At 40.5% G+C, this 21,179-nt stretch overlaps 2 protein-coding genes across 2 annotated transcripts in view; one reads left to right on the forward strand and one right to left on the reverse strand.

Moving 5' to 3' along the window:
• Positions 1-5,765: 5,765 nt before the first annotated feature.
• Positions 5,766-16,465, forward strand: DEGS1 (delta 4-desaturase, sphingolipid 1). The gene is made up of 3 exons (XM_060754196.2): positions 5,766-6,004; positions 11,598-12,340; positions 14,445-16,465. Exons 1-3 carry the CDS (start codon positions 5,923-5,925, stop codon positions 14,589-14,591), a joined length of 972 nt encoding a protein of 323 aa, XP_060610179.1. The 5' UTR covers positions 5,766-5,922; the 3' UTR covers positions 14,592-16,465.
• Positions 16,466-19,326: 2,861 nt separating this feature from the next.
• NVL (nuclear VCP like) overlaps positions 19,327-21,179 on the reverse strand; it is a 48,336-nt gene continuing 46,483 nt past the window's right edge. The window contains exons 22-23 of the mRNA XM_060754192.2: positions 20,801-20,871; positions 19,327-19,650 (exon numbers count right to left, since the gene is read on the reverse strand). Of these exons, the coding sequence (XP_060610175.2) occupies positions 19,606-19,650; positions 20,801-20,871 (116 nt within the window). The 3' untranslated portion in view covers positions 19,327-19,605. The remainder of the gene's footprint in view (positions 19,651-20,800; positions 20,872-21,179) is intronic.

A 21,179-nucleotide genomic window follows, 5' to 3' on the forward strand; every position in this document is an offset into this window, starting at 1 on the left:
ACATTTGTCCTCCATGTTCTCCTTAACCTCCCCACCATCTATAAAAATATTGCTTTGTTCTATTGTTATGTTAACGAACTTAACTCAAAGTTGCTGTTTGTGAGTTTGTAAAAGCAATTCATGCTTTCAGCTAGAAGCATTCTGATCTTCTCTACAGTATTTTCAACATAGCTTACTTTGAATAAAAACACAGAATAAATTCCACCCCCAGAACAAGTAACTCTCTTCCCCCGCTTCTCCATTGTTGGAATCTTGTGATTACTTGAAGAAAGGACACGTTTCACATACTGTTTTTTTCTTTATCTGCTTAAACTGCAGCTCTCTTTCCTGGCAACCAAACTGGGTGAAGAAAACGACTTTTCCAATTCCATCAAAATTAAAAAGAACATATTAATCCTTCTGCTCTAAATGTTGTTAGAAATCCATTAGCAAATAAACATCTTCCACTGCCTTGGATTTGTCTCTGATATTTTGTTGCATATTATTCCTAACCTGGTATAACCCGTTTTAATGTTAGAAGCTACCACAGCTGTGGAAAAGTGAGGATTAAAGGTAATACGATTTTGTAATAATAAGTTGCCACATCTTTAGGGATGGGATGGAAGCAACTATGCAGAGGAAGCTAGATAAAAACCAGATTATTCACAGAGTACTACCGTATATACTCATGTATTTATTTATTATTTATTTACCACATTTATATATGGTAACATCACATCTAAGTCAAGGGAAGGTTTTTGGGAGCAAGATTATGGATTTTAACATGCCATGTGTTTTGGAGCACGTAAGAAATCAGTTAGTGTGTTTGTGACAACTGTAAAATAAGATGCACGAAGCTGATTGGTCAGGCTATGCCCAGGGAGCTGGCTGAGCCTAGGACTTTCGGATACTGCTACATTTTACAGGCTTGAGCTATGCAGGTGCTTGCAGAGAAGAAGAGTGAAGCAGAGAGAGACAGTTTGGAGTGTGCTCTTGCTTCATAAGCTGCTGGAGGAAGATTTCTCCACATGGACAAAGAAATCTCTCAAAAAGGACATTATGTGAGTCAGTGTAACTGATCACATGATTGTACATATGTTGTTCTGAATTACCAAGAGTAAACTACTTGTTCTTTACTGTTCATCTGCACAGCATATTTTCTTTCTCTGGCAAGACAGTGTGTGGACTGGTCAAACATGAACTATACATGATTTTCATTTTGTCACAATGTGGGTATATCTAGGGTCATTCTGTGGAGAGGGGAAAGCACCAATGCTTTCAGAGTCGGCTAGCTGCTATTTCCCCAACAAAACATTCAAGAAGGCCAGAACTAGCGCTATGGCAGAGAGAGTAGAGAGACTCAGTTCTTCTTTTAGCTCCCCTTTGGGATGGACTAAGCTCTTGTTTTTTGTAGAGAAGGGGATTACATTTAAAAAAAAAGAATTAGGATACAGCATTCACATTGAAAAATCGATGCAGGTTTTTGGGGTTGATTTTTGACCAGCATTTCTAAACATGAGTAAATAGAGTAAGTGTTGCACCTGATGAAGGTTTTTATACCTATGTAAGCCCTGAAAATTTCAACTCATTTGAGTTGTGGGATTGGAGGAGAGTTCTATGGATACTGTGCCAAAAAACCCCCTACAAGTTGATCTTGGAGCAAATCAACCCTCAACTCTCGATAAAAGCTCACATGACTAAACTATGAGACCGTCAAGAAATCAGAAGATGACTGGTCTTGGAAAAGCAGTTATGAAGGAACAAGACAAGATCTTCAAGGATAAAGATATATAATTGAATAGTAAAGTTAAAACAGTCCACGCCATCATGTTCCCAGTTTCTATATGTGGCTGTGAAAACTGGGCAGTGAAGCATGCCGACAGGAAGAAAATCAAGTCATTTGAAACATAATGCTAGAGCGAATCAACCCTGAGCAATTCTCAGAAGCCAAGATAATGAACCTAAAGCTACTGGACTTTGGCCAAACCATGGGAAGACATGACTCACCAGACAAAACAATAAAGCCTGGTAAGGTAGAAGGCAACAGGAAAAGAGAAAGATGGCTAAGGCTCCATCAAAGAAGCCACAGCCCCTTGAAGCTAAGGGCCCTTCTACGCAGTCATATAACCCAGAATATCGAGGCAGAAAATCCCACAATATCTGTTTTGAACTGGGATATTCGAGTCTACACTGCCATTTATCCCAGTTCAAAGCAGAAAATGTGGGATTTTGTTCAGTTGTGTGGAAGGGGCCTAAAATGCCTAAGGGCCCTTCCACACGGCCCTATATCCCAGAAAATCTCACATTATCTGAGTGTGGACTCAGATAACCCACTTCAAAGTAGATATTGTGAGATTTTCTGCCTTGATTTTCTGGGATAGAGGGATGTGTGGAAGGGCTCTGGGTTATCTGAATCCACACTCAGACAATGTGGGATTTTCTGCCTTGATATTCTGGGATATAGGGCTGTGTGGAAGGGCCCTGAATGAAAAACCCATGAATCACTAATAAAGGATGATAACGTCTGGTAAGTCAGTAGGAAAAGAGGAAGACCACATCACTTATATCAAGAAAGACTCAATCTAGGAAACTAAGGCCTTAAGTTTGTAAAAACTGAACAGGGCTGTTGTTGATAAGGTGACATGGAGGTCTATCAGGCCTCTTCCACATCTGAATAAAATCCCATATTATCTGCTTTGAACTGGACTATATGGCAGTGTGGACTCAGATAACACAGTTCAAAGCAGATATTGTGGGATTTTCAGCTGAGACCCTGGCGTGGAATCACATCCAAAAGCAAGCCAGAGCGAGGATAAAGGCATTGACTTTCCCTTTTATACATCTTCAAATGCAGGCAAACAAAGAAACATGCTTCTACATAGGTAACATAATCACTACGTCACTTTAGCATCATAGAAATATCAAATTATTTCTTTTAATATGCAAGGGGCGTGACTCAAAAGATAAGCTACTTTTGACCTGTCGGGAGGGAGGGAGAGAAACTCCTTACTTTTGACTTATCTCTGTTGGTACCAGGACTTTCTTATCTCCTCTCAGGGGAATGTTCACCCCCCTCTTGCCTGTGCCTTGGACACAGATCCTTCAGCTTCCCTTTGTCCTGTCAGATTGGCTTTCTAATACAGATAAAACCTGATTTTTCTGACATTTCAGTGCTTCTAAAGTACATACAATATATGTATAAATATCTCTATTTCCAATATCTCCACATCAAGTCCACACTCAGATAATGTGAGATTTTCTGCCTTGATATTCTGGGATATAGGGCTATGTGGAAGAGTCCAGGGACACACAAAACCAATGGATGCAAGCTGTAGGAATAGCAATTCCACCTAAATTGGGCTTGGGCAAACTCGGGCCATCCCTCCAGGTGTTTTGGACTTCAACTCCCACCATTCCTAACAGTCTCAGGCCCTTAACTTTAAGAGTGTCTGAAGGGGAAAAGTAAAGGGTCTGAGGCTGTTAGGAATGGTGGGAGTTGAAGTCCAAAACACCTGGAGGGAGGACCTGAGTTTGCCCAGGCCTGTTGTACAGTGTAGGAATGTTCCCAATGTTGACAGCTGTTAACAAAGACAGAGAGCAAGGCTTCCTATCGCTCAGGCAAACAGGTCGGAGCCTGAGGAGCAAGGACAGCAGCAGGCCCAGGCGTGACTCCTGTTGCCTCAGGGCACTTCCAGACAGGCCCTATTATATCTCAGGATCTAATCCAAGGTTTTCTGTTTATTCCAGATTATCTGGGAGTGTGGACTTTCCCTCTTCAGGGCACATTCTGCAGAGGAGGAGGAGGAGGAGAGTCCTAAACCAAAACATGACGGAGGCATATATACAGTGGAATTAATGCAGCGTTGAAGTTGCATCAAGCTGCACCCCTTCTTCAGTATAGTTGCTACCCCCAAGGACGTGGGAAATGAGGAGGGGCCCTTCCACACAGCCCTATATCTTTTTCAAGGCAGAAAATCCCACATTATTTGAGTGTGGGCTCAGATTATTTATTTATTTACAACATTTCTACCCCACTCTTCTCAACGCTCACAAGGGGACTCAGAGCGGTTAACAATGGCAACAATTACATGCTGCAAATAATACATTATACAGTAATAGCAAGATAAAATCATACAATACAATAGATTAAAAACACACAAGAACAACAACAAAACTTTATTTATACACCGCTCTATCTCCCCGAGGGGACTCAGAGCGGTTTCCAAATAACATAATCAATACATACAAGGAAAACAGCATAAACATAAAATTAACAAGACAATATAAGCATTAAAAACCACAATAGCACATATATATTTAAAATAATCCTGCCTGTTCAAGGCAATTTAAAAGGCCAGGCAATTTTAGAGGGCCCAGGAAATTACGTAGAGTCTATGGCTGTACATTTCCAGGGCCTAATAGAAGAAAGTAACCTGGTTAATTGGTAGAAAAATATATGGCCAATTTCAACAGTATCTGGGGCTAAGCTAGAACTAGTCGTTCTCAAAGGTTTGTTTAAACCACCAGGTCTTCAGGCTCTTACGAAAGGAGGGGAGGGATGGGGGCCTGTCATATTTCTCTAGGAAGGGCATTCCAGAGGTGGGGGGCCACCACCGAGAAGGCCCTCTCTCTCTCTCGTCCCCACCAACCGTACTTGTGACGGTGGTGGGAGTGAAAGGAGGACCTCCCTGGAAGATCTTAAAGTCCGTGCCGGTTCATAGAGGGAGATGCGATCACAAAGGTAGGCGTGGCCCGAAATGTTTCACACATTAATTATACAATCGTAAAGCCATTTCCATTATAACAATCATATGGTCTGGTTCAATGTTCAAAGTGCTGTTGTGCCTGCTAACCTAAAGCCTGGTTCCAAAACCACGTTTTCATTTTTTTTGCTAATAATATAATATATTGTATGTAATATATACCTTGTAAGCTGCTCTGGGAGCCCCCGGTTGCGCAGTGGGTTAAAGCACTGAGCTGCTGAGCTTGTTGATCGAAAGGTCGCAGGTTCAATTCCGGGGAGCGGCGTGAGCTTCCGCTGTCAGCCCTAGCTTCTGCCAACCTAGCAGTTTGAAAACATGCAAATGTGAGTAGATCAATAGGTACCGCTCCGGCGGGAAGGTAACGGCGCTCCATGCAGTCATGCCGGCCACATGACCTTGGAGGTGTCTACGGACAACGCCGGCTCTTCGGCTTAGAAATGGAGATGAGCACCACATCCCAGAGTCAGATATGACTGGACTTAATGTCAGGGGACTACCTTTACCTTTTTTTTTTTAAGCTGCTCTGAGTACCCTTTGGGGTGAAAAGGGCGGCATATAAATGTTGTAAATAAATAAATAAATAAAATATATTGTACTATACAATTATATTGTAGTATTATTAGTAATATTACTATTAGATATCCCAGTTCAAAGCAGATATTGTGGGATTTTCTGCCTTGATATTCTGGGTTAGATGGCTGTGTGGAAGGGCCCTCAGAACTCGTGTCCCTACATTATATAATATGTCTCTTCATACGTGTATATGAGTGTACGTTTTGATATTACACATGTTGTGGGTATTAGGACATCTCAGCTCGCTTCCCATGGGGCGAATTATTGCAACAGACGGCTGCCCCACCCCAGGTTTCCTCAGGAAATGGGGGAGGAAAGGAAGGAGCGACAGAGCAGCCCTCCTCATCCCAGGCTCATGCCTCCCTCTTTCTCCCAAAGGACTGCTTGCTTATGATGGCTTTCCGTGACGCCACCGCCAATCAGTGAAGGCGAAGGGGGCGTGGCGGCACAAAGCCACGCCCCCTTTCTGCTCCCAAGAAGGAGCGCTGTCGGCGAGGTAGCGGCCAAGGCTGCATTTGGCGGAGGGAAGGCAGCGGCGCGGGATCGGAGGAAGGAAGGCACGCAGAAGACTCTTCGCCTCGCGCGGGCCTCCTTGTCTCCCTCCGCCATGGGCAACACTGTGGCTCGGGAGGACTTCGAATGGGTTTATACGGACCAGCCGCACGCCGACCGGCGCAAGGAGATTCTCAGTGAGTGAGCATGAGCCAGCCCGCGCGCGCGCGCCCGCGTCCCCCGAACGTTCTATTTCCAACGGCGCCTCAGGCGAGGCCTCTTTGCCTCCTTCCTTCCTTCTTTCTCCTTCCGCCCCTCAGGCGCCTAACTGTTTCTTCTGAGGGCCCTTCCAAGGACTTCTTTTTCTCTCTCTCCTCAAGGAGGGCCTGCGCTTCTCTTCTGAGGGGGCGGGAGGCGCGCCTGAAGAAGCATCAGGAGATCCCCATGAGTCAGTCTGAGGAGAAGGAGGAGGAGGAGAGAAGACGCCCGTTATCACACGCTCTCGTCCTCCTCCTCCTCCTCCTTCCTGCCTCCTTGGCCCATCTCTCTCCGTGGGCCGCGCCCCACTTGTCTCTCGTGATCTTGCCGCCTCCTCAGTTCTTTTAAATTACTATTTTAGGTGGCGGCTTTAGAGCAATTTAGGCTTTCCTTCCGCCCTTCCTTCTTTCCTTTCGCAGGGACTGAGGAGGGTCATGGAATCCTAAAATTGGAAGAGCCACCCAGCCCAAAGTGGTGGGTTTAGATCAGGAGGGCCTCAAACCCCTTTTTGTCAAAGGCCATGCCAGCCTTATGAAGAATCCATGGATATACAGCAGGCCTGAGCAAACTTGTGCCTCCCTTGGCTTATAAGGCTGTGTGGAAGGGTCCTTAAACGCAGAAGCTGGGTTTAGATCAGGTTTTGACTCCTTTTTGTCAAGGGCCAGACCAACCTCATGAAGAATTCATGGATATAGAGCAGGCCAGAGCAAACTTGGGCCTTCCTTGGCTTATAAGGCTGTGTGGAAGGGTCCTTAAACGCAGAAGCTGGGTTTAGATCAGTTTTTAACTCCCTTTTGTCAAGGGCCAGACCAGCCTCATGAAGACTCTATGGATATAGAGCAGGCCAGAGCAAACTTGGGCCTTCCTTGGCTTATAAGGCTGTGTGGAAGGGTCCTTAAACGCAGAAGCTGGGTTTAAATCAGGTTTTGACTCCATTTTGTCAAGGGCCAGACCAACCTCATGAAGAATCCATGGATATAGAGCAGGCCAGAGCAAACTTGGGCCTTCCTTGGCTTATAAGGCTGTGTGGAAGGGTCCTTAAACGCAGAAGCTGGGTTTAGATCAGTTTTTAACTCCCTTTTGTCAAGGGCCAGACCAGCCTCATGAAGACTCTATGGATATAGAGCAGGCCAGAGCAAACTTGGGCCTTCCTTGGCTTATAAGGCTGTGTGGAAGGGTCCTTAAACACAGAAGCTGGGTTTAGATGCATAGTACATTACTTCTAGCCCCCATCTACACATTTAATACTTTTCCAAACCAGAATCAAAGAAAACCCTGGAGAAGTTTGAAAGCACTGGGTTGCTGTAGTTTTTTTCGGGCTATATGGCCATGTTCTAGAGCAGGGGTCCTCAAACTAAGGCCCGAGGGCCGAATGTGGCCCTCCAAGGTCATTTACCCGGCCCTCGCTCAGGGTCAACCTAAGTCTGAAATGACTTGAAAGCACACAACAATCCTGGGTTGTTGTAGGTTTTTCCAGGTTATATGACCATGTTCTAGAGGCATTTTCTCCTGATGCTTTGCCTGCATCTATGGCAAGATGCAAGATTGCCATAGATGTAGGCAAAACATAAGGAGAAAATGCCTCTAGAAAGAACAGTGGTTCTCAACCTGGGGTCTCCAGATGTTTGTGGCCTATAATTCCCAGAAATCCCAGCCAATTTAGCAGCTGTCAGGATTTCTGGGAGTTGAAGTCCAAAAACATCTGGGGACCCCAGGTTGAGAACCACTGCTCTAGAACATGGCCATATAACCCGGTGATTCCGGCCATGAAAGCCTTCGACAATACAACAACAATCCTATCTCATCAGCTAAAAGCAGGCGCACACTTACCATTGAATTACTAATAAGTTTATATCTGCTAAAATTGTTCTTCATTATAATTATTGTATTGTTTTTAAGTGTATAAGATTTTTTTCTTCAAATTATAATCCAGCCCTCCAATAGTTTGAGGGACTTTGACCTGGCCCTCTGTTTAAAAAGTTTGAGGACCCCTGTTCTTGAGGCATTCTCTCCTGACGTTTCGCCTGCGTCTATGGCAAGCATCCTCAGAGTTAGTGAGGAGAGAATGCCTCTAGAACCAGGGGTGCACAAACTTTTTAAACAGAAGGCCAGGTCACAGTCCCTCAAACTGAGGGCCGGATTATAATTTGAAAAAAACATGAATGAATGCCTATGCACATGGCACATATCTTATTTTTAGTGCAAAAACACTTTAAAACAGTACAATAATTAAAATGAAGAACAATTTTAATATAAGCTTATTTCAATGGGAAGTGTGGGCCTACTTTTGGGTGATGAGATAGGGTTATTTTTGTTGTGTGCTTTCATGTCGTTTCAGATTTAGGTTGACCCTGAGCGAGGGCCAGGTAAATGACCTTGGAGGGCCGTATGCGGCCCCTGGGCCTTAGTTTGAGGACCCCTGCTGTAGTACATGGTCATATAGCCCAAAAAAACCTACAATAACCCAGTGGTTCCGGCCATGAAAGCCTTCAACAATACAATTTTAAAGCAGTTTAAAGCCAGATGGTGAGGACACAAACCACAGAGCACCGATGAGCACAAAGGGCTTTCTTTCTTATTTTTGTCCACTTTTGGGGGAGTTTGTTTTCTGCCTCCCACAGTTTGAATTGCATTAAATGCCTTAGCCAACTGACCTAACTTAATTGATACACCAGAACCACCTTGAATTATAGAATGAGAAGTTACAGAATATTGATTCAACAGTGTGGAGTATGCATGGGCTGTAGCCTGTTAGGAATAGTGGGAGCTGAAGTCCAAAACACCTGGAGGGCCGAGGTTTCATGTAGAGCAGGCGTGGACAAATGGGTCCTCCAGGTGTTTTGGACTTCAACTCCCACCATTCCTTACAGCCTCGGGCCCTTTCCTTTTTCCATAGCATTAAGCCTAGACAATGTGGCATCTAGCTGTATTAATTCTAGTGTAGTTTTAAAAGACACAGCATTCTCGTCCAAGGAGTGCTGGTGCCTCAACACGCCACATGATTCCACAGCATTGAACCCATGGCAGTTCAAGCTGTATCAACCTGAGTTGATTACACAGCATTGATGCATCCCATGTGTTTGTGTTCTTGCCTAACAGCCTCCCTTGGCTTTCCACAGACAAGCCCATTTTGGGTAGTCCAGACTCTCTTTCTTTTGCAGAATGAACAAACACGTATTTCACATAACTACTTAGAAGTAAGCACCACTGCAGGGCTGGATTAAGACTGTGATTTATCATGCACACTAGAATTCCAAACTCAGGCTGAATCTGTCGCGCCATGTCATTTCATGTGGTCCTCCAGATGCCAGACTACAACTCCAACCCCCCCCCCCCCCGTTTTTTTGTGTCAGGTGTGGCTTGAGAAACTGCAAGTTGCTTCTGGTGTGAGAGAATTGGCTGTCTGCAAGGATGCTGCCCAGGGGACGCTTGGATGTTTGATATTTTACTATCCTTGCGGGAGGCTTCTGTCATGTCCTCACTTGGGAAGCTGGAGCTGACAGAGGGAGCTCAATCTGTTCTCCCCTGATTTGAACTGCTGACCTGTCAGCCAGCAGTCCTGCTGCCACAAAGGTGTAACCCATTGCGCCAATGGGGGATCAATATTCCCCAGCATGACAGGAGCCCATTCTCTCAAACCTGAAGTGACTTACAGTTTCTCAAGTCACTCCTGACCGGAAAAAATAACACATAATGATTAGAATTGACAGGAGTTATGAGACAGTGACATCTGGAAAGCTGCAGTTTGTTCTGTGGGGTTTGGATTTAGATCAGTGGCTCCCAACCTTTGGCCCTCTAGTTGTTTTGGACTTCAACTTACCAGCTGTTAGGAATTGTGGGAGCTGAAGTCCAAAACGCCTGGAGGAGCAAAGGTTGGGAACCACTGATTGAGATACAAGGATGGGATTTGCCGGATGTTCAAATGTTTTTATCCTTTTCCCCAACCTCAGAGCCACAAGTACTCATGGGTTGCAATTCCCTTTATCCCCAGTCTGCATAGTGGATAATCAAAAGTGATGGGAGTTGTCTTGTCCTCCAGTAACACCTGAGGGATCCCAAATTGCCTTGGGGGGGGGGGGGGAGGAGGATGCACTGACTAATATGTAACAAGATTATATTTGGCCCTCTAAATTAGCATAGGCAAATTTGGGCCCTCCAGGTGTTTTGGTCTTCAGCTCCCACAATTCATAACAACCTCAGACCTCTGGGTCCTGGAGTTTGGTGAAGATTAACTCTTTGGCAGAGAAATATAAAACCCTTGTTAAGCGATATGTCAGGGGTGCTTTGAATGCGATTTTTCTGCTTCTTGGCAGGGGTTGGACTGGATGGCCCATGAGGTCTCTTTCAATTCTATGTTTATATGAAAACTCCCTAGAGCTGTGGCTGTTCAAGTGGTGTCAAACTGCATTAATTCAACAGTGTAGATGCATCATTAATTTGGAGATTGCAGGTTCAAAAGGACACATTCCCTGGCTACCTTGTGTGAATAAAGGAGGATTTTGCAGTGAATTATAGGAGGAGTTATCAGAGACACATACAGTATATAGAGATTTCTGTTACACCAAGATGTTTGAAACTTACTGAAAAGAAGGGATCTGGTTAATTATCCCTATGACAGTTGTTGGGGAACTTTTGAGAGCTGACCATCCAAATATAGATGATTAAAGGACCTCTACTTCTGCTATGGTAAAGGAAGTGTTTTTGGGCTTTCTTAGAACAGCATATATGTAGCACATGCATGTAGTTCTTGGCACAACTATACAGCCAATAGGGGTTGTAAGTTTGTTGTGTGCAGTTAGAAATAGTATTTGTTGTGTTAATCTCTTCAGTATTTCTCTAAGCATATTGAAAATTTGCAGTTAAAACTAACAGGCACACATTTTGTTCTAGCATATGGATTCGATTCTTTTGAATTTAAACACTGGGTTTCTTGTAGTGCAGAATGATAAGACTTTGGTTCTAGGTTGCTTTTGTCTGGAATCTTTTCTTATTTTAGCTACCAAGAATGGGTAATAATAAATGTCATACAGTTAAATTACAATCCTTAGCCATTCACCTTCAGGTTGATACTTGTTTTTTGCTGTCTTAGTTTGCTGCAGCCAGTCATATCAACTTGCAGTAAAAGTTAACATGTTTGAGTTGGCATACCTGATAGCAATATTTGTTTTTTTTTAGTAATTAATGTTCTTGGACTGATCAAGTGTATGTTGTTGTTCAAAGAAAAGAGGAATAGTATTTTGAGGGGTGATTGGTGCCATTATTGGGGAAATGCTCTCCCATGCTTATTTTATTCAAGAATGATTATCTAGTGTAAATAATATAAATGTCATTGCATTGTGACAACGTACTTATTCCTACAACATGTTCTGTGACCTTTGTGTTAGTCTGTAGGATTATTCTAAAGAATTCAGCATGTCCATGGCTTCCTAAACAAAGCAAAATCCAAATATGGTGGAAAGTTTTGCCAGAGATTTTGAAGAAAATCTATCTGTTGATACTTATCTAAAATTATTGTCTTTTATTTCTCAATAGGTAAACATCCGGAAATAAAGACCTTGATGAAACCAGATTATAATGTGGTCTGGTTAACTATACTGATGGTGTGTGCTCAGCTGGTTGCACTTTACCTGGTTAAAGATTTGGACTGGAAGTGGGTTGTATTTTGGTCCTACGTGTTTGGCAGTTGTCTTGATCATTCCATGACTCTGGCTATTCATGAGATTGCTCACAACAGCGCCTTTGGCAACTGTAAATCTTCATGGAATCGATGGTTTGGAATGTTTGCCAATCTTGCACTTGGCTTCCCATACTCCATATCTTTCAAGAGATACCACATGGATCATCATCGTTATCTTGGTGGTAATGGAATTGATGTGGACATTCCTACTGACTTTGAGGGATGGTTTTTCTGCACCCGTTTTCGAAAGCTCCTGTGGATTATACTTCAACCCTTATTTTATGCCATTAGACCTCTCAATATTAATCCAAAACCGATTTCTCGACTTGAAATCATCAATTTCGTAATTCAGTTTGCCTTTGATGGTTTGGTATACTATTTCCTGGGAATAAAATCACTTTTCTATTTGCTAGCAGGAGCAATACTAGGATTAGGCTTGCACCCTATTTCAGGACATTTCATAGCTGAACATTATATGTTTTTAAAGGGACATGAAACATATTCATACTATGGGCCACTTAATAAGCTTACATTCAATGTTGGCTACCACAATGAACATCATGACTTTCCTAATGTTCCTGGATCAAGCCTTCCACTGGTAAGTACATAATATTGCATGCTTTTCAACTTTTGTAACTAGCTAATTCCTTGCTTGTCTGAACTCCTACCTGAAATGTCATGTGTAAAATTGTAAACATGATCAAAATAATATGCATTCTGGGCCTATCCATGTTTCATTAGGACTTGCAAGGGCTTGTTTAAAATTGCAGTAATACATCAAATGTAAATCTTTGTGTCAAATTGAATAGCACAGTACTTCAGATCAACTTCATGCAGAGCAAACCTGTTGGGTTGCAGAGTGCCAATGCTAGAAATTCTGAACCAACCTCTAAAGACATCTTGGAGCCCTGGAGGCATGAACCCGGAATATCAAAGAGAGGATGAAGTGACATTTTCTCTTTCCAGAACCCTTACAAAGGAAAAAAACTGCTGCAATTCTTAATTGAAATCAAGTGGGAATAATGTATCTTCCAGCTCTGGTGGTGGTGATGATCGGGATCAGAAATAAGTCTAGGGTTGGGCTTGGAGGCCTGAAGTCAGTTTAATTTTGTAACTGCAGAGGAGGACACAAGAGAGAGGGTGCCAATGGATACATTTCCTTAAAGCTCAAAATACAGAATGCATTTGGTAAAACTCTTCTTCAGACCAATTTGAAAAGTGGCTCCTGGCCCTAAAAATTTGGTCACCACAATTTAAAAGTATGATGATCTAGTGCTGATTGCACTTTGTTCTAAGTAGTCAATTTTTCCATGTGACTCCTCTTAGGTAAGACTTGCTTGTTGTGTTCCTTCATGTGATTTCTAACATACAGCTTTATGAGGTGGACCCTATCAGAGATTTCTGAGGCTAAAGGTTTATTAAACAGGGATTAAAACCTTGTTCTCCAGAGTCACAGCCCAGTACTCAAATGTTATGCCAAAAAACTAGCCAAAATCCAGCCTGGGAGGACTGAAAGTTTCAATTTTCATCTTCCAGGATAATGTCTTGTTTGCTGTATTGTGGATGGGGTGTTCTATTTCAAAAGCGATCATTTGTCATTTGTGAGTGTTGTTCACTCTCATAAAAAACTTCTGGTAGTCCTCAGGGATCTTGGGGGTTGCATGTAGCTTTCAGCAGTCATTTTTCTATCCCCGACATGAAGTTAGACAGTGTTGTTACAGATGTGACAGAGGCTATTACCATTCAGTAAAGTAAATATTACGTTGCAAGCAGGCTTGATCATAAGAAAGATAGAATAGAAAGCAGATACAACAATCCAGTGCTAGATTCAGTCTTGAGCTTGAACTCATGCTCGTAACCAATGTGCTAGGCTTGTCTGTTTGAATTTAGGAAATGTTCAGCTTCATGACAAACTTCACATTATTTCTTTCAATGGTGTATTTTCTTAATTGGACCATATTGTATAGTTACCAAATTGTTCAAATTTCTGTCAGTGAAAAAAGGGGATGATATTGAATTGGTATCAAAATGGAGTGTGAGAGGTGATAGACTAATTAGATAGATTAATTTCTAATCAGCACTGTGCATGTTTCACAGAACTGCTGAGATAAAAATATATATACTAGGTTTGATTTCCTCTTCCCATTTAGCAAAGTGTAAAAATCAGGTGTTATCTAGCTGTTGCTATCTTTGGGAAAACACAGATTAAAAAATTAAAAAGCCAACATGCTAAAGAGATTCTTTATTGGTGATGTACGTAGTAAGCAAAACATGTATCTAGTTTTAGAGATTATTGCTTCTGGAAGTCACATCTTCAGGAGGCATAAACCTTTCTTACTATAGATTAGGACCCTGATCTTGAATAGTTTATACTTATAATCTTAGCTGGTTTTTCATTGTCTGGTCTTGGATATCTTATACCCATAACCTTAACTGGATTTCTTTGATGGTGGCCAAAATTAAATCTGGAGCCATTTATGGCCTGATAGGTATTTGCCATGATGTCGTTAATTTTTTTTGAAATGTTTGGTTGTTTAGAGTCTGGAAATTGTCCAGTGCATAACTACATCTTTTAAAGATGAAGAGGAATTATGCTTTATAAATTAAAACATTGTACATGTGTGTTGGATGCATGTAATATTTCTTTTTAAGTTGATATGAAATAAGAATACTGAATTGATTTTTTTCCCCTTTTCTTGTAGCTGAAGAAAATGGCCCCCGAATACTATGACCACCTGCCACAGTATAACTCCTGGGCAAAAGTGCTGTATGACTTTGTGATGGATGATACTATCAGCCCCTACTCACGTGTGAAAAGGCACCTGAAAGGAGAAGTGAAACAGGAATAAATGTATCAGTAAAAATGTTACCTTTCCAAACACATGGGATTTGATTTTGTAGTAGCTGGTACAAGGTATTACTTGACAAATATGTATTGGCTCAATATCTTGACCTAGGCTGAAATATGAATATTTATATTGGTACATTCTAGAACAAGATCTCTGAAGAATTGAAATATTGCCCTGAAATGTAATACTTCTGTTTTGCATTATGGTTTACTGTTTAATTTTTCTGTGCTTATGCTAGTATTAATGTTACATAATGTGTTTAGTAGCTGTTCACTCAAAAACTAGTTTCTTTAAATTTTTTAAGTAAGGACAAAAATTTAAATATGCTGTCCAAAACAGTGACAATACTATGCCTTAGTTGTCCTTCTAGTAAAGTATTATTTTCTAAAATATCTAGTTAAAATAACAAAATGTTTTCAGTTTGAAGTAGTTTCCCAACATTTATGGCTACGATTTCTTTAAACCTGAGGTAGGCGTTGGTGTATTTAGGTGCTTACAGTAATAAATAGTACTCATTTTCAGCTGGAAAATGCATACCAAATCCTTGAAGCATACTCTCCACAACTTATTGGACATGGAACCCCGGCTTTCAAGAGCACATTCTCTATATTAAATTAAAATCGGTATCTCTTTTCCGAGTCTGTTTGCCAGAACATTAAAGAGTAATGTCAAACAGAAGCTTCATCTAAGCTAGACTCAGTACAGATGGTGTTTTCTTAAGTGGGAGAAGTGGAGTCTTAGTTCTTGACAGGGAGTAGTAAGCTAGTAAATGTGTACAAGATCATCCATGAACTTATAAAATACCTGTATCCTAAAGGGGAGCACAAGTAAGCTGTTGTACCAAAACTCTGGCACTTAAAGGAAGTCATATTTTGACTTAATTGCACTAATATAAATGTGGCATACCATATTCTTAAAACATTGGGTAAAATAGAGGAGTGGGTTTTTGTGTCACAGCACACCTACTAGCCTTTTCACTTGTCTGCTTTTAAAAACTGGTCTTGATTTTCTGTAAAGACTTTTTTTTTTCCAGTTTCTCTTTGCATGTGGGAGTAACCTCAAATACTAGCCCTTAAAAGTTTTCTATTACATGTGATCTTGAAAGCAAAAAGTGTTCAAATAAAAGAAAGATAAGCACGCTGTGATACCAAAAGTTAAATATTTAACATAACCTTAACTGCAATTCAAATAATGTTCCCGTCCTCAACAATTGTCATGGACTCTTGTGAGTTCTATCCCAACTTGGACAATAAGGAAAACTAGAATGTCTTAATATGGTAGTCTATACTACAGCAACAGTGTAACAGATCTAATCATAGGGCCACAGGTAGATTGATTTAAACTAAGGCAACTTAAGTTGTCAAGAAAGGCTCATTTTAAACTCTGACCATCATTCCAGAATTTTTAATATAAATGAACTAGCTGTAGCATTATACAAAAAAAAAATGCAACAGCTCATAAGAGGATCAAAACTTAGTAGTACAAGTATGTGCTTTTGGTTTGGATTTAACATTTTTAAGCCCTACATATTAAGAAAAAATCCTGTATAGAGCATAACTGATGTTTATCATTGTGTGAATTAATGCTCATAGATGGCAGGTATCATGCTATTTCAAAGTTGATGTCCCTAAGAGTTTTCTCAACATACTACCAAACTGCTTTGAGTGAATATGGGGTTTTTTTGTTTCAAAAAATGTTTAGTATTTTCCTCATCACCCTTTTGATCTCCCATTTTGGTCACATGAGAAGTATCTCCAGGTACATATGCTTAGTTGATATATCCGTCTGAATAGATGTGCCTGAAGAGTGCTTCTGAGTTGTACAATTCTTTCAGTGTTTTGAAAGAAATACAATAAAATGACTGTTTTGCTGGCTGTGTGATATACTTTATTTTTTCTGTAGGCTGTTTCAATCTCTTTATTAAAGGACAAAATATTCTAGAACATTCAGCAACTTCATGGTAGCATGTATCTAAGAGGTCGTTTAAAAATTAGGCCTAGCAATTTTTGTTTGATAAAGAGACTTGTGCTTATATGAGCTTTCCCAAGTTCTGAGCTCTTCATAAGAGGGCCTTCTGTTGGTGCCTGCACTGTCACTGGTTCATCTGGCAAGGATACATGAAAAACCACCACAGTGGTTACTCTGTCTTGTACTGTTTTTCCTACAGGAAGCTGTACTGACCCTCCCCCCCTTCTGCTGAGGAAGTAGATTTTTAAAACAGACTGCTGGAGATCTGCTAGTTGTGCAAAAGGGCTTTTAAATGGTATGCAGCATACAATAGACATATGGTCATGTAGAGGATGAAACAAACCTGTTTGTTCCTGCTTTAGAGACTGAGACACAAACCAGGACATTCACATTGCAATAAAAGATTCCACCTAAGAATTAGAAGGAACTTCCTAACAGTGGAATAGCCTGTCTTGAAAGGCAGTGGATACCTCTTCATTAGATGACTTTAAACAGTATTTAGTTGTATTCCTGCAGGGCAGCCCATGTAGTTCATTCCAATGCCATGAATGTATAAATTGTACTTTTTAAATTAGTCATGTTTAACTAGTTTACTTCATGTTTCATTGCAAGCTGTCTTGGGAGAAATGGGATTTAAGTATTAGCATCTTTCTTGCACCATTCTTCAATTTTTTAATTGACAGGTTATAATAGATTTAATACAGTAGTCATAAGAATATTGTCCCCTTCCTAGAAAATCCTTTCAGACTCCTCTTTGCTGTACGTATATAGTCCTGCCGATTATACTGGATTACCCAAAGCTGCTAGGAAATGAAGCTAAAGCTTTCTGCATTTAATACTCACTCTCTTCCATTGAACCATGAACCACAGCATTACATTAATTGACCATTACATACACTATACATTAAAACTGATATTACGTTCAAGTTACCTAATCAACTATTCCCTGCCCATTGTATCCGTTGGCCTTTCCCAATCTAATGTCTTTCACATGGGTTTGGACTATCATTCCTAGGGAGGGTGGTCAAAACCAAAATGCTGGACTAACAGTGTGCAGGTGAAAGGAGAAACAAGTACTTTGTGTAATTTCTCCATTACATAATATGGAACAATTTAAACATGGCTTACAGGCTGTTACATGAACTTTAATAAATATTTTATTCTTGTTTTAATTATGTGTCTCCCAGAAATGTATGGTGAAATAAGTTGCATGTTAAATTTGCACATTTAGTTGTACTTAATGTGTTGTATATGCTATGTACGTTTCTGTTTCAGAATACATTCCTATAGCTAAACTATCTGCAGACAGTATTTGTTGGCACTTTATCAAAAGAGCACTGTGCACAAAAGTCAGCTGAGGCCAATTTCCAATTCACTTTCATTTCTTCTTGGAGATCACCCTAAGGCTACTATTCTCCATAACTCCCACACATTTCAGTCGAAGCAATGCATCAGTAAAATTAGTTGTGCTTGTTTCCATGTTCTCCTCCTGGGTAATACAATGTGAGAGAACCTTCATTCTGCTCAATTATGACAAATGTGCAGAAAACTGCTAACCAAATACATGGTCAAAATTTAGACCTCAGTATTTAAACAGGTAAGGCATCTTAACATATGAGAGTCATTCAAACAGACATGAAAGCATTATGTATGGAAGTGATTTGGGGGTCTTAGTAGACCACAACCTGAGCATGAGTCAGCAGCTAAAAAAGACGTGTTTCTAGGCTGCATCAATAGGAGTATAGTGTCTAGACTGAGAGAAGTCACAGTCCCACTTTTTCTGTTTTGGTTACCTGGAACTTTGTCCAGTTCTAGGCATTACAAATCAAAAGGGTATTGACAGACAGACCAGAGAAGGGTAACCAAAGATTTGGACTCCATTTAAACTTTAGGAAGAAGTTCCTAACAGTAAGATCTGTTCGGCAGTGGATATCCTGTCTCAAGAGTGTGGTGGAGACCCCTTCTATGGAAGTTTTCAAGCAGAGGGCTGAATGTCCACCTGTTGGGAGCGGTACTTCAACTGTAGGCAAATATATTGTTCTGTGTGCCATGAAGACTATAACAAAATACATGCGTGCATTTTCCATTATTTCTTGCCTTTTGTTGGCAAGGACTTCCCAATGTAAAGTGAAAAAATGTCCTGGTAGCAGGAATGACAATGTTGACTAGCTAGAGGCAAAAGGTGTGGTCCCAAGGCATTGGTTTTCTACCTCCCAATTCCAGGAAAAAGTGTTTTGGATGTTGTGAACGTTCAAGTCAAAGGTAGAATTCTGAAATAATTAAAGTAAAGCCATATGCTCCATACCGTTTTAGTGGGTGAAAAATGTATATAATTTTGCAGAAAAGTTTCTTACTGGAAAGCACTCTTCACAAAATGACTCAGCATGCTGGTTGTTACAAAAACCAGCGAAAAATCATTTCTGGGAATGGACTCAGAAAATATCTGACTTAATCTTTGATATGTTGGTGGCTAACAAAGCTGGAAAGATAGCTGAATGCTTTGAATCATTTCCATATTTCATTAATGTCAATGGAAAAGACTAAAACACATGTTTAATACTTTCAAATTGTAGTTGAATTTGGCACATAATTTTGAGCATTCACTTATAATGCATATTCTGCTGCATGGGCCCGACTGCTTTAACTACATCAGTTGAGTTTACCACTTCAGTGGTAGGTTGCTGCTTCCATAGTAACCATTACTCCTATTGCCTGCTTGCTTCCTTATTCATGGCATCAAGGTTATGAAAAGCATAACTGATGCTACTTTTTGTGTATTAAATATCCTGGTTTATTTACAAACTGGAAACGGAATTACAATGGGAGGATTTTGATATTAAAACTGTGTATACTTCCAGCACAGCTTATTAGGATCAACTGTCAAATGGCTGGCGAAAAAAGTCATTCCTTTTTGGAATAGAGTCCAGCAATGAAAGATCAGCAGTGAAGAAAATCCATCCTGCTTCACGATTAGCTGGTTGGAAAACAGACTGTCAGGAGAATTCTTCATAGGAAATTCCATGCCTCCCCTTTTTCTCATCCACTATCACCTGCTCAGTGACTGGCGCAGTTCTTCATACATTACTTGGTCCTAAGGATGCCAACAAAGAGAAGAAAACAGCCAAACTAATTCCATTAGGCAGCAATATTTGTACTTCGTTTTAGACAAAAATAAAAATAACAGACCCATTTGTCTAGTGGCAATAGTCTGGTTTGACTAGACCATTGCCACTTGTTTGGTATAGGTCTATGGAGAATCAAGGTAGGTAATTCCCTAAAACTCCAAATACTAAATAAAAGACAAACCAAGATGTTCCATTTTTCTGTGTGCCAACCAAACTTTTCCATTCCAACCCATAACAGGAAGGTAGGTGTGCTTGTAGGCACAGCAGTTTTATCAGATCAGACATATGCCATACTTGCCCAAGTAATAATTAGAGGATGTACTGTTCATAATGCTGTAACCAGCCTCTAGCCGTGAGTGAAGGCGGACAAGAAATAAAACTATTATTAAAGTGTTTCAAATTAACTACAGATACATAATACTGTTTCAAACTGAAGGAATTACAGGTCGTTCAAAAAAATTGCCACAGCAACCAACAGAAAAAAAACTTCCTGGTTTAAAAATGTTACTCCTGTTTAACTGTGTGGTACTTATTTTCAAAATAGTTGTTATGCTCCAGAAACTCTGTTTTTGTGGCTGTCACAAACTGCTGAATTGGTTGAGGCTTGAGATATTCATTAAAAAACTAGCAAAATGTGATGCAGGCTGTCCCACAAAAACAGTGTAATAAACCTTTTCCATGGTTTTATGATAGAACCAATTAGGACATGACATTTATAACCCAGGAACATAAATCGTGTTACTTAGTGTTATCAGCCTCCCCCTTCCTGTTTCCTGGTTTTAATAATGCCTCAGAAAATTGTACTTATTGAATGCTAAACACACTTAATCCCATTTTAAAAAATAGTCCTTAAAAATCTGATGGCATGTCTTGCCAATTTTAGCACCTTGTCAGTGTGATGCCCTCTCAATGTTTCAGATTTCAGTTCCCATGATCACTTCCCATTAACCATATCAATCAGTCCAAAACATCTAAGGAGCAATCTAGTTTGGTTGAGAACATCTGCTACAGAACAGCTTCACTTTACAGAAAACTTAACTTTAGCAATATTGGACAATTCAATATACATTTCTTTCTACTCTGCTATTATATCGGTGCCAACCACTGAAAACATACCTTTCTTGATACAGATGATTTCACTTTTTTAAAAGCTTCTTCGAAGTGTTTTTTGGTAATCTTAATTTCTCCTGTGAAGAATACAGTATAACAGGTAAAGCTGATTTCAAATAATGTTCATTTTTTCTATAGTGATGGAAGAATCAGAATCAGGGCCAGGTGACTACTGCCATCTTAAAAATCTGACCCAGAAGTTCATTGCTAATTATATCTGATTATATCCTACCACTTAGCCACATTTTAGTAGGTAGTCATGAGGATTTTGGTGCATCATAATGAGGAAGATTAAAATCAGTGTTTTGGGAAAATTCACACAAGTTGGCAAGTTGTTTCCTAGGTCTGTTCTGTTTGGAGAAGAAAACTTGAACTTCATTTATTT

The sequence above is a fragment of the Anolis sagrei genome, chromosome 1 (genome assembly GCF_037176765.1).
Source record: "Anolis sagrei isolate rAnoSag1 chromosome 1, rAnoSag1.mat, whole genome shotgun sequence".
In the NCBI taxonomy this organism is placed as follows: Eukaryota; Metazoa; Chordata; class Lepidosauria; order Squamata; family Dactyloidae; genus Anolis; species Anolis sagrei.